Source organism: Lynx rufus, unplaced genomic scaffold (genome assembly GCF_022079265.1).
Source record: "Lynx rufus isolate CCGP_SWC_20201006 ecotype Redwood Valley unplaced genomic scaffold, mLynRuf1.p SCAF_12, whole genome shotgun sequence".
Classification (NCBI taxonomy): Eukaryota; Metazoa; Chordata; class Mammalia; order Carnivora; family Felidae; genus Lynx; species Lynx rufus.
The window spans coordinates 59,836,961-59,850,371 of NW_025814826.1; the positions used below are offsets into that span (position 1 = coordinate 59,836,961).

At 51.8% G+C, this 13,411-nt stretch overlaps 1 protein-coding gene across 1 annotated transcript in view; it reads left to right on the top strand.

The window, feature by feature from the left end:
- The window catches only part of TG (thyroglobulin), a 252,397-nt gene that overhangs the window by 66,557 nt on the left and 172,429 nt on the right, over nucleotides 1-13,411 (top strand). Inside the window, exons 26-27 of the mRNA XM_047074206.1 lie at nucleotides 3,581-3,772; nucleotides 7,592-7,756. Of these exons, the coding sequence (XP_046930162.1) occupies nucleotides 3,581-3,772; nucleotides 7,592-7,756 (357 nt within the window). The remainder of the gene's footprint in view (nucleotides 1-3,580; nucleotides 3,773-7,591; nucleotides 7,757-13,411) is intronic.

Genomic DNA, 13,411 nt, shown 5'->3' on the forward strand with positions numbered 1-13,411 from the left:
TGCGTGTGGCTTTTTGCCTGTGGCCCTTCCTTCGCCTAATGCCTCCATCCTGTCTTAGGGGAGGGCTCCCTGGGAGAGTGGAGTTCAGCAGAGCTGAGATTTCTCTCATCTGTGGCCAGGGGGGACTAGAATTCCTGCCCCAGGGTTTATTCCAGTTATTTTTTTTATCCATTACAAAACATAACAGCACATAGAGACTTTATTTTTGTCTAAGAAGGACAACCAAAATAAAACAAGTAACCCCTCCCCAAAATGTTCTTTAAAACCAACCCTTGGGGTTTCATCGCATTTTTTTTTATTGTGATTGTATTTCTTTCTAAGTGTTTGTTCTTATTTTTTTTCTCCTCATCTCCGATTGCAAGGGAAACGGAGACTCTTCCTTGTTGCCAAACTAAATCACTGTGTTTCTTGCTTTTTTTGTTTTGTTTTGTTTTACTTTTTTCTGTTTATTTATTTATTTTTTTTTGAGAGAGAGAGATAGAGCATGAGTCAGGGAGGGGCAGAGAGAGAGGGAGACACAGAATCGGAAGCAGGCTCCAGGCTCTGAGCTGTCAGCACAGAGCCCGACTTGGGGCTCGAACTCACAAACCACGAGATCACGACCTGAGCCGAAGTCGGACGTTTAACCGACTGAGCCACCCAGGAGCCCCCTACTTTTTTTTTTTTTTTTTTTTGAAGCAGGAAATGCACAGACACAGACGTTCTGCTTCCTAGGAGAGCAAACACAGAAGGGATGTTCAGCAACTTCTTTAGTTTGCGTGCCGTAAAGGGCGTAAGATGTCACAGCTGAGGAGGGATATACGTGGCTTTTGAAAGCCTCCCGTGTCAGTGGTGCCTAGTAGGTACGCAAGCACATCCATTCACACACCTGACCCTAAGCGACCTGGAGGACGGGACACCTTGGTCCATCTCCCAGTCCCATTCTGTCTCCGTGCACCTAAAAGCTGTGGCTGGGAATGTGGAGGAGAAGCCATGTGATCTTTCAGAATCAAAGGAAGACAGTGCTCAGAGGTTCCTTCTAGACGGCCTAGCCCAACCCCCTAGTTTCACAGAAGAGGTCTAGAAAGAGGAAGCACCTTGCCCCTGCATCAGGGTGGAACCTGGGACTTCAGGGCATAACCTCTTCCAGCTCTGAGATTTCCCCCAGACCTGCTCTGTTGTCTAGGACTCGACCTCGTGTGGACCAGCTCGGCACTGGCACTTTTCGTAAATATTTACTGAGGCGGGATATGCACTTTGGCAGGCACTGTGGATGCAGCTGTGAACAAAACAGACAGAATGACTGGTGAAGGAATCGATCTAGCAATAAGATCATTTCCGAGGGTTCTAAGCGCTTTCGTGAAAATAAAACAGGGCATTGGGTCAAGACAGACACGGACATGGGCTACTAAGGCGGTCAGGTTCACGGAGACAGGAAGTAGAACAGTGGTTACGAGGGACGGGGGAGGGGATGGACGGTTAGTGTTGGATGGGTGCAGAGTTTCATTTTGGGCTGAGGCAAAATAATAGAGACGGATGGGCGTGATGAGTGCACAACAGTGTGAAGGTACTAATGCCATCGAAGTATCCACTTAAGATGGTTACAATGGTCAATCTTATGTGACATATATTTTATGACAACTTAAAAAGGAAATGAAAGAAAAACGTTAATTGCTAGAGGTTGGCCAGGGAAAGAGCCTCGGAGGAGAGGACGTTGGAACTGAGACCTGAGGCGGAAGAAAGAAGAGGCACTTACATGAAGACCTCAGGGCAGGAGGTCCCCGGTGCCGGGCAATATGGCGGATACCGGGGGTGGGGCTGAGAGATAGCCCTACAGTCCAGGGCTACGGTCCCATGGAGCTTTCTTCAGTGATGAGCATGTTCTATAAACCCTTGCTATCCAAAATGGCCACATGTGGCCACCAGCACTTGGAATGTGGCTACTGCATCATGAATTTTGGAGAACTGAAACAGACATTTAAATAGTCACATATGGCCAGCGACTGTAGGGTTGGCCAGCAGGGAATGGCTCTGGGGAGTCTCAAGCTGGTTACGGAAGCAGACACTGTCTCGAGTAGCTTAAATACGGGGTGAAGGATGACAGAGCCTTGAGATCTAGGGAGGGAGAAATGAATTCTAACTGTAAAAATCAGGGAGATGGGGCCTTGAAATGAAGCTGGGTTTTGGTGACAAGGATGGGCTGGGGCTTTTCAGGCTCAGCCAGTGAGAGGGCGGTCAGGCAGAAGGGGCGGAGTGAAGCAATGTGAGGGGGCAGAAGATGTGGCCTTCTGGAGACCTGGAAAATGCTGAGCATCAGCCAAGTGGCAGACCCATTGCTCAACCCGTTTATGTATGGTCTTTTTATCTCCTCAACATCCAGGAGGATGACACGCTGTCATCCCCATTGTACGGAAGGGGAAGCTGAGGCTCTGAGGTGCCACAAGGATTTGCACCCAAATCTGTCTCATTCCAAGGCTTGTGCTCCTGGGTTCCTCACTCTAAGCCTCTCCACTACTTCCGGGGGCCTGAGTCGGTTAAGTGCTGGTAAACGGCAGGGTGCAGGGGAGGTCAGGATGGGGAAGGCCTTCCATCTGCCACCCACCAGCTGTGTAAACCCAGGCAGGACCGTTCACTCGTTCAGCCTCTCTTGCCTCACATATGAAAGGGACATAATAATAGGATAGACATTTTGGCCGTAGATCTATATATATCCCTCCCTGAAAAATCTCGTCTTTGCACAATGATGCTCTCAAAATAACAAGGCTTATGGGAAAACTAGAGTGAGGGACAGGCAGAACCCAAACCTTGCCATTTTTAACTGAGGACTGACAGAAGCTATCACAATCCTATTTAAAATGCTAGCACAATTTTTAAAAAGACATCGAATCCATTGCATAGCGACGCCTCAGTAAATGCTAAAAGAGCCACGTAGCTTGATGTGGGAGGGAGGAGGGAAGGGGGGGAGTCTGCCGAGTTAGGGAGGGGAAAATTGGAATTGTCGCTTTGGAGGCAGAGACGGTGGCCAGAGGAAGAACGTTGGCCAGTAGGCGCTGTGTACCCTACCGTGTTTCTTGCAGCCGCGCTCCGCTGTGTTTGCGTGTGCTGTATGCACCTGCCGTTTGACGTGCCGGGAAAACCGTGGATCGACCGATGTGACTCCAGCGTCACAGCTTCTCACCCGGCCCGAGTTGGAAGCACAGAAGCGCGTGTGGTAGCGGGCAGGGCACACTGAACCTCACCTGTAGGGCAGTGAAGACGAAGTGAGGTCGCATAGGCAAATCACTTGTCACGGTGTCTGTGTGCACAGTTGGAGCTCAATAAATGTTTGCTGGTAATGGTAGAATCAATAATAGGTGTCACTTCTCCACGCATCCCCTCTAGCGCTTCAAAGATGTGAGGGGCGTCTGTCCAGGTCTGCTGGGCGCCCCCTCCTTCACGCATGGGAAATCCAGAAGTTTCGCGGCGCAGAGAGCGTCACATCTTGGACTCGATGCTGCCCCTGGCCCAACCGGAGGGTCCGTTGTCACGTGACCCGTAAACTGTGGCGGACTCTGAACTGTTTTCAGATCTTTAAAAAAACTTTTCTCTGCCTTTTCCCCAGGCCAAGAATTCACCACAACAAGCCGGAAGAGCTTCAAGCCAACGGGCTTCCAAAACGCGCTCTCTGGAACGTACGGGGCCGTCGTGTTCTCAGCCTCGGGAGCCGATCTGACCGGGGCTCATCTCTTCTGTCTTCTGGCGTGCGACCGTGATTCATGCTGTGATGGCTTCATCCTTGCGCAGGTCCAAGGAGGTAACTAATGTGGCAGTGAGGACGGGGGCCCTCCGGTGCCAGGACCCGTGGTCTGACAGGAATAAGCAGGGTCGCGGAAGCCAGGATATACAACGTGGAGACGGCGTGGGGAGTCACAGCACGAGGTGACCGCTTAGCTTAGGCGGACCCGCGGGCTTCAGCAGAGGTGGTTTTGATTCTAGGAATAATTGTAAGCCTTTGAAAGTATTTTTTTAAAATTAAAAACAATGTTTTTTTGAGAGAGAGTGTGAGTGGGGGAGGGACAGAGAGAGAGAGAGAGAGAGGGAGACACGCTGAATCCGAAGCAGGCTCCAGGCTCTGAGCTGTCAGCACAGAGCCCAACGCGGGGCTCGAACCCATGAGCTGTAAGATCATGACCTGAGTTGAAGTCGGACGCTTCACAAACTGAGCCACCCAGGTGCCCCGCTAATGACAGTGTGAAGGAAAGGAATGCCATGATCAGATACGAATTTTGACACTTTGTCTTGAGAAGGTGATAGATGGGGAGTTGGAGTAGATGTGGAGTTCAGTGAGGAGTTACACCCTGCCGTCCAGGTGAGAGGGGGTAGCTTGGGCTGAGGGGACAGCAGTGGAGATGAAGAAAAGGGGACAGATTCAAGGTATCAATAGCAGACAAACTGACAGGACTTTGGCCATGAGTATTGAGGACCATTCTTGGCTCTCCAACTTGTTCACCTAGATAGCTTGCTTGTGTAGTGAATGATGGGAGATGTTGCGTTTGGTAATGGGAGACAGAGATTTGGGAAGGTCATGAACCCATTTACACTGTGCTAAGTTTGAAACGCCTTTAAGACAGTCACAAGGTGGGACCGAGCTTTTGGGGACAAAGATCCAAAGCTCAGAGGGGGAGTCAGGGCAGGAGACGGAAAGGTGTGCGTTCCCGGTGTCGAGGAGGTATCAGAACCATGGGTATGGGTGGGATTTCCTTGGAGGCGGGCCCGGGGTGAGAAGATCAAGGGTGATGGGGGCCGACCCCTGGTGAACACCTACATGATGGGGAGAACCTTCGAAGAAGACGGAGAACTAGCGGCCAGACAGCAGGGAAGAGACCCGGGAGGGTGGTGCCTCACGGAAGCCGTGGTGGAGAGGGGTGACACGTGGAGGAATTTTGTCAACAGACTTGAATGCTGCCCGGGGTTCAAACAGGGTGTTTGCTGAAAACGCTGAGGTTAGCTCCCTGCGGTCTGCGGGGGCCGAATGAGAAAGTGTTGCAGTGGTAGGGCAGGAGCCTGGACTGGACCAAGTTAGATTCTAAAATTCCTTTTAGGCCTGATGCTCTGTGATTATATGACGTGCATTCGTGTTAGTGTTTAGGTAAGCAAAAGTATATGCAGAGAGAGAGAGATTAAACCCACACAGACACGTGTAAGCATGGACATGTGTGTCAGCGTGTGTGTGTGGGAAACACTGTGGTTCAAATCAAGGATGCCTTCTGCCTTCTTTTCCGAGGATACCCACAATTTCCCCAGATGCTCCATTACTCACCAAACCATATGGTTTTTCGAGTTGGAAGGTTCGTTTCGCTTTCCTTAGAATCCTATATGGAAGAATTATTGTGTTCCATGGAACAGTGAGCCCACAAAATCCTTTTTTCCATGACATTTCTGGCTAGCAGCTCGCTTGCTTTTTCCTCCAAGCGTAACCTGTGATCCGTGATTTATGCACAGCTGACCGACCACCTCACAGCGCCGCGAGTTAAGCTCTCCTCGAGACACACATAAAACATCAAGGCAGATGTTTTCCCCAGTCTTGCCCGACGGGCAGATTTGAAGCTTTAAATTATGAAAGCGCTGGCTGGGTCTGCCGATGGCCGGGACAGAATCCTGCTACCGCGGTCTGGAAAGTCATTTAACTTTCTGGTGGATTCCCCCCTTCCCCCTGCCTCAGTGGCTTTGTTTCCACTGACTAGTAAGGACAATTCGTGAGGCTTCTGTACCTACGTGTCAGTGGGGGCTTCTTGGAAGCGGGGCTCAGAGGGCCTCGCGCGGCTCATGGTACACGGGCGTGTACCCGAAGCGGGCAGTGTGTGACCAGCAAAGGGACTTCCAATCTCTAGCTGGCACCCATGTCTCAGACACACGGAGATCTCGTTGACACCTTAGCACTAAAGGACAAAGCTGCGTGGGTTTCGCTTTCCAAGGTCTGGAGCAGAAGGAAAAATCTCCCCGCCTCTTGTTTAATCCCATGAGTCTGCGTCTTGGCTTGTGAGAGGACGGCCCTAGTGCTCAGACTTCCTCTGGGCCCTCAGCGGGCTCCTCCCGGCCCCCACTGAGGTCCCAGGCCCTCGCTGCCGGCTGGCTATTCCTCAGTAGCTAGCAAAACCAGTCCCCTTTCCCATGCCTCTGCTTCCTTATCCGTGGAATGAACTGGGCTAACGAGGCGAGGGATTCTAGAATCCATCCGTGCACCAGAATCACCTGCGGTGGTGTTTACAGATGCTCATTCCCAAATGTCACCACCTCCCACCCCTCCAAGACCTACAACCTACCTACCCACCTACAGAGTCAGAAACCCTGTGGTTGGTGCTGAGGAACGAGCATTTTCAGAACTCTCCCTGTGCTGTCCATCGCATCGGTCGAAGCCCCCTGGTTTGAGAGCCACCAGTCAGAGGGCCTCGAAGGTGGTGTTTTACACAGAGGCCCCCTGCTGTTCTTGCCGCTGCTGATTTTTGGCAACTGCAGGTTAAAAGTGGCCAGTGGGGGGGGGGGGAGGACAGGACATCAGATTATCAGATTCATAAGGCAGGCGTCTGCGGCATCTACTTTGGGGAAATTTGGTGACAGATGAGTTAGAAATGCTATCCAGCTTTGGGTAGAAATGAGGATAAGGAGGATGGAATGGCATTATGGAATGAGTATTTCCTTTTTTTGTTCAGGAGAATCTTAACAACTATACCACCTAATGGGATTATTGATCAAAATGATATACAGGGGCACCTGGGTGGCTCCATTAAGTGTCTCTTGAATTCGGCTCTGGTCATGATCTCACGGTTCGTGGGACTGGGCCCCACTGACAGCACAGAGCCTGCTTGGGATTCTCTCTCTGTCTCTCTCTCTCTTTCTCTTTCTCTGCTCCTCCCCTGTTCATGTGCTCACTCTCTCCCTCAAAATAAATAAATAGACATTAAAAAAAAATAAAACTTCGGATATTTATATATTCAAGACAAAATGGTCTGGTGCCTCCCCTAGTTAGAGATATCTCCCTGCACGTCCCGGACATGCGGGCACACAACCTGTGCTTGAATGCCTCCGGAGACGAGGAGCTCACTTCCTGATAGGGAAGTTTGTGCTGTTGGTGCAGGGCTCTTGGTTTTTCATAGTTCCTTACTTTGAATCTGAGTCCCTTCAAGGTTGATGCGTGTGTGTGCGTGTGTGTGTGTGTATGTGAGGGGTGGTGGGGGGCTGCTGTTTATTTGCTCCAGGCCTCAATAAAGCTCTGCGTGCGGTGGGGGTAGAGGAGGAGGACAGAGGATTCTGGCATCGAGACCCCCAGTGGTGTTGAGGTGTCGTCACTGCTGCTGACCCACAAAGAAGGCCTCTGACGCACAAGGAAAGTTCGGCAGTCGCACTGGTGGCTCTTCCTTGGGGAATTTGCCCCAGTGGCAACTGCAGGCCTATCAGGGAAAAGTAACCCAGTTGAAGACCAGGCTCCTGAGTTCCAGGGTCCCTCTGTGCTCCCGAGGAATTGTTACCTGTCCCCATCCTCCAAGCCTCTCGGGGCACAGACGTGAGTCCCTGGTGGGCGGGGGCCTTCCTGTCTCTATCACGTCAGCCTCTCTTCCCTCTCGTGACTCTGCAGGCCCCCTCATCTGCGGGTTGCTGAGCTCCCCCGACGTCCTGCTTTGCAACGTCAAAGACTGGAGGGACCCCACGGAAGCCCGGGCTAATGCCACGTGTCCGGGTGTGACATACGACCAGGGGAGCCGCCCGGCGGCACTGCGGCTGGGAGGCCAGGAGTTCGAGGGTAAGTCTCCGCCTTCGGCTTATGTTCCTTCAGAAGGAATTTTCCTCAGCAGCAAGGTCCGCCGCCCCTCCCCTGAGAGCCCTCCTTGTACCCTGAGAAATTTCTCCTTCTGAAAAGAAACTGGACCAAAGATGCCGCATACAACTTGCAGACCCCAGGGTGGCTGGAGGGGGGGGCTGGCTCCGCCGGGAGGCTACTCTGTTGCAGGTGGTCCCAGTACCAGCCACACTGCCCATTCTAATTACAGGGGTGCAAGAGACTGTGCCTCTCCCCCCCACCCCCCCACATGGGCTCCATTGACAGAAATCACCATCCGGCCCGTGCCTTCCTCTTCTTTCTTTCAGAAGCTCTTCCAACCTTTCCCACAAGCCTAGAAGCCTTAGATCTAGAAGTCGCTCTGAGATCGTTTGCCCGCCCCCTCATCTCACAGGGATAGGCATTAGCGAGGCGGCCAGTCACATCTCCTCTCTGCCCGCCCCAGCCCTGCCCTCTCGGCAGGTGTCCCTCAGGGAAGAGTCCTGAGCTGGAGACTGAGCACGGCAGCAAAACTCAGTGCGGTCAGGACCGGCGGGCTCAGCATCACCAGAAGCTCCTTAGAAACACAAGTTCTCAGGTCCCGCCCCGGACCCCCAGGGTGGCCCCAGGAGTGTGTTCTAACCGGCTGTCTAGGATCATGCTATGCCTGCCGAGTTTGAGAAGCGTGAGAAGCACTGACGAGGTGACCTGGGAACTTCCTTCCGACCCGAACAGTCGGAGTTTATAGTGAGAACAGGGCCCAGGGATCCCTCGTTCCGGTTCCTCTGTGAGGTTGGTGGCAGCCTGGCTCCCTCTCTGTTTTCCTGCCAGCACGTGGTCCCAGCCCACCCTCTGCGACGGGAGGGGTGAAAGCCGCGCGGGTGTCGGCTGGACAGGGCGGGGAAGGGGCTGCGGGGAGGTCAGAGAGCCCTTGGAGATTCCTGCCTCTACAGGACGTGGCGGCCACCATCTCCTGCCTCCAGGGGAAGCCTGCAGGATCTGTTGCTCAGTGGACGGCAGCTCTTGGGGTTCTAATGGCAGACAGCTTGCCACCTCCTCCAGCAGCCCTCCCTGACTACCCTGTAGAGTTTGTTGCTTCCTCCGCCGCAGAGCATGACACACAGTTTACGAATCCCTCTGTCGGGCAGTGCGGGGGGCCGTGCGGGGGGCAGTGCCCGCAGGCGTGCCTCTGCCTGTCCACGGGTCTCACTTGCCAGCCGGGAGTGTGCCTGTGGTGGTGAATCCCAGCTTGGGACCCCGCGTGTGTGACCTGGGGCCGGTCAGTAAAGGTCTTCAGGCCTGATGGCTTGTCTACAAAATGGGGTGAGGACAGGACCCGTCTCCCCGGGCTGTGGTGATGGCGGAAAGGAAGATATCGGCGGTAATCACAGACGTGTCTCCCATCGTGCGTGCGATGAGCCAGCCCCTGCTCTAAGGCCCCGGCCACTGCTGAGGCACGTACCCCCCACACGGTGCTTGTGGGGAGGCACTGTTACCAAGGCTCCCCGTTTTACAGCTGAAGAAACTGAGGCACACAGAAAGCGAAGTCTTCTTAAGGGCTCAGGACTTCCAAGTAGAAGGGCGGGGACCCGACACGGGGTGATGTGGTTCTAAAGCTGATGGGCTTGCCCACTTCTCTGTAGTGGGTGCAGCGGATGATACACCTGTTTGGGGACTTTGTAGGGTGTCCGACACTTAGTACTGATGTTAGATACTATTATTGTCATTCTTAAAGTTGTCACTGCGTTTTGCTATTTTAAAGACCTGGACCGTGTCTTGCTAACTTCTGGATCCCCAGCGTCAAGCACGAAACCTGGCGTAGAGAATGCACATAATACCTGTGGAGTGACTATTTACCAAAGGCTGAACACAAAATATTGCCTAATTAGGTGGGATTCCGCGAGGCTTAGTTTTCTGGGGGGTAAATAAAATCAAACAACTTATTTATAGGGTAGACAGTGAACATATGGTATCCATTATTCTGAGAGGTAGCCCAGGGTGAAAACAAGCATTTGAAGAGAGACGTATGATATGTTTATGGGCAGTAAATCCAGAGTGAATTGCTTACCATGGAGCATGTGCTTGGTGTGTGCCCGAGAAATAAAGAATGTGTCCTTGTCTGGCCTCCCTGAGAAGGAGTGATTACCAAATGACTTTTGGAGTTTCGGGTTCTTTCAGTGCTCTGTGTGTCTGTGTGTATTTCGAGGTGTGGGCAAAGGTTTCTTTTTTGTTTAATATTTTTCATGGTTTTTTTTTTTTTTGAAAGAGAGAGAGCTTGAGTGGAGGAGGGGCAGACAGAGGGAAAGAGAGGATCTGACGTGGGCTCCGAACTAACAGTAATGAGGGGCTCGAACTCACGAGCTGGGAGATCACGACCTGAGCCGAAGTCGGACACTCAACCGACTGAGCCACCCAGGCGCCCCTGACGTAGGCAAAGTTTTTCTTTTTTTTTTAAGTTTATTTATTTATTTTGAGAGAGAGAGACAGAGAGAAAGAGAGAACACCAGCAAGGGATGGACAGAGAGAGGGAGAGGAAGAAGGAGAGAGAGAATCCTAACCAGGCTCTGCACAGTCAGTGCGGAGCCGGATGCAGGGCTTGAACCCAGGAACCACAAGATCATGACCTGAGCCAAAGTCGGACGCTTAACCGACTGAGCCACCCAGGCGCCCGTGGTGTGGGCTAAGTTTTACGAAGGGTGCGCTTGGATGGGGATTTCAGGCACCCTGAGGCATATTCATGATGTTCCAAATTAAGAGTTGCCTTATTACACAGACTGATCAGGAGGCCCTCTCCAACTGGGAACGGCAGGACACAAATCTTCCTGTCGTGATAATTGGTCACTCTTAAGTACAGTTAATCCCTGGGAAAAGAAATGAGATTTAAGTTCTTACTAAGATGTGAATAGCTGATAGATTCCCTTTTCTAAGAACAGATATTGATAGAGGGAAAGAGGAGTGAGGATTCCGTGGATCTAGACGGCAGCAGGGGAGGCCACAGAAAGGATCGAAAGCACACGGGAAGGAGCTGGGGACAGTCGAGACGAGCTCTGCCCCTCTCAGCCCCTGCCTTCCCATTTAGCCACTGGTTAGATGGTCTCGGCAATACACACTCTGGAATTAGACCCCGGATTCAAATCCCAGTGCGGCTGCCTATGCTCCTTGTATGACCTTTCTGGGCCTTGGCTTTCCCGGTTATAAAGTGCAGATAATGATGACTTTGGGAAGGATTGGAAGGATTAAGGAAGGAGTGTGCAATGAGGCACTGGAGTGATGCTCGCAGCGAGGTGGGCACTCAGCAGATACTAGAGACCATGGAGCAGTGGCCTGCCCTGAAAATACTGGACACGAATTCTGCTTTTCTCCTCCAGCTCCACCGCCTCGCTCGAATACACATTAACCTCTCCTAGCCTCAGTGTCTCCATCTGTAAAATGGGGGTATGCTTTTTTGTATGTTACGGAGTGAAGTGCTCATATTCCCTCTAGGCCATAGTTGAAGGCATTGCTTTCCGAACCTCAAGTCCCGGGTCCCCTGACGGCACATCCCGCAGAGGCACCCTGTAGGACTTCTGGTCTGGACGTCCGCTTTCATCCGTCAGCTCGCGGGTCCTTCGAGGGGGCTGGTTCGACAGCTGGCCTGGTTAATGGAGAATCAGCCTTCACGTGTATAAGCGAATTGATTGCCATTTGTGGGAAATTGTAACCCAGTGGAATACACTGAATCAGACGGGAAGCACATCAGAATCCATGTTGCGTTTTGCAAAACGCTTTCACACCGAGCTGCTCACTGATGCTTTTGACACTTGGGGGAGGCAGCTGGTCGCATCACAGTTGTACGCACGAGAGTGCAGTCACAGCTGTGATGTGGCGTGCTTAAGGAAACTGTCATTGCTGGCACCTGCACCTTAAACTTGGGAGACCAGAGCTATCAGCGAAAGCTCTCCCCACCGCCCCCTTGGTGCCACTTGCTTGGGTTACTTGAGTGATTCCAGCAAATTAAGGAGTCCAGTGATGAAGAATGTTGGTCCCTGGCCATCTCTCTGGGCTTGTCTCCTCCAGACATTGGGTCATTAATGTCAGCTCCCTGCATGTTCTACTTTGAGGATTATTTAAAAAAAATTTTTTTTAATGTTTCTTCATTTTTGAGAGAGAGAGAGAGAGAGAGAGAGAGAAGCGAGCATGAGCGGGGGAGGGACAGAGAGAGACAGACAGACAGAATCTGAAGCAGGCTCCAGGATCTGAGCCTGACGTGGGGTTCCAACCCACGAACCATGAGATCATGACCTGAGCTGAAGTTGGACAACCAGCCGACTGAGGCCCCCAGGCGCCCCCAGAATGCCTCTTTAGCACGTTTCTCTTCATTTGTTAAGCCAAACAAATATCAGGTTCACATCAAACAAATACACCCACAAAAAACCCCCACAAATTACGGAGAGGCCATTTTATCCAATATGAAGGCCCAGTGCTTTTCCTCGTTGTGAGGTTTCTCTTTCCCGTCATCAGATTTCTGTTTAAACATCTCCCTCAAGATCAGAACCCACCCACGGTCGGCATCTCCTGCGTTGCCAGTGGGCATCTCTGGATGTTTCAAGTACTTGGTGCTGGCTGGGTCCATCTTCCCTTTTCTAAGAGGAAAGTCTTGGAAAGCTCCGGAATGGCTTATGGCTCCTTTCTCACAATGTCTTGAAGTGCAAATGAGTGAAAACAGGCAGATTAAATGTCCCCTAATGTCCACAGAGACTTGACATTTGACAGGAAAACACAGGCCTTGGCAGAACACCCCTGGCTTTATCCTGAATCCCAAAGGCTTCATGCTTTGGGCAACGGTGAGGCTCAGGCCGATGGCTGGCGTCCCCTTCACAGGAGTCTGTTTTGTATCAGTGATTGCTATTGTCTCGGGGTGCCGGGAGCTTGGTGGAAAAACTTAACAGTGCATCTGTGATGCTCTTTGTCACCAAATGCATTTGGAGTTGATGTCTGATGAGCATCTATAAATAGGCTGACCCTCCTAGTTATTTACAGGAGCTGTCAATGTGCTTAGCACTAAGCAGAGCCTGAGACAAGGATTCGAGAGTGCAGTTTGTTTAGGAGGCGCAAAGAATATACGGTGGGCTCTGAAACCTGGGCTTTCTGGCTTAGGACGCTGCCCACTCCCAGGCTGTAGATTCAAACTGAGCCCCCACTCCCACCCCAGACACAGCACATGACCTCTGCAGAAGTGTTTTGAAGTATATTAAGACCACACAGCACCCATCAACCCCCAAGAATCAGGCTCCGTGCCAAACCCCAAAACTTCTAAATGTGTATGTGTTCTTGCCGCCTTGATTACCGAGAGAGAGGCGATGAGTCAGTGTTGGAGCCCTGTTTGTGTAACAGGGATGTTCTAACTCAACTATCACGGAAGGAATGGGACAAATGTCTGGACAGTTAAAACTGTTTTTGTTTTAGGGGCGCCTGGTGGCTCCGTCAGTTAAACGTCCGACTCTTGGTTTCCACCCCTGTCGTGATCTCACGGTTTGTGGGTTCAGGCCCTGCATCGGGCTCCACACTGATAGTGCAGAGCCTGCTTGGATTCTCTCTCTCTCTGCCACTCCCCTCCACTCTCTCTCTCTCTCTTACAATACATAAATAAACTTAAAGAAG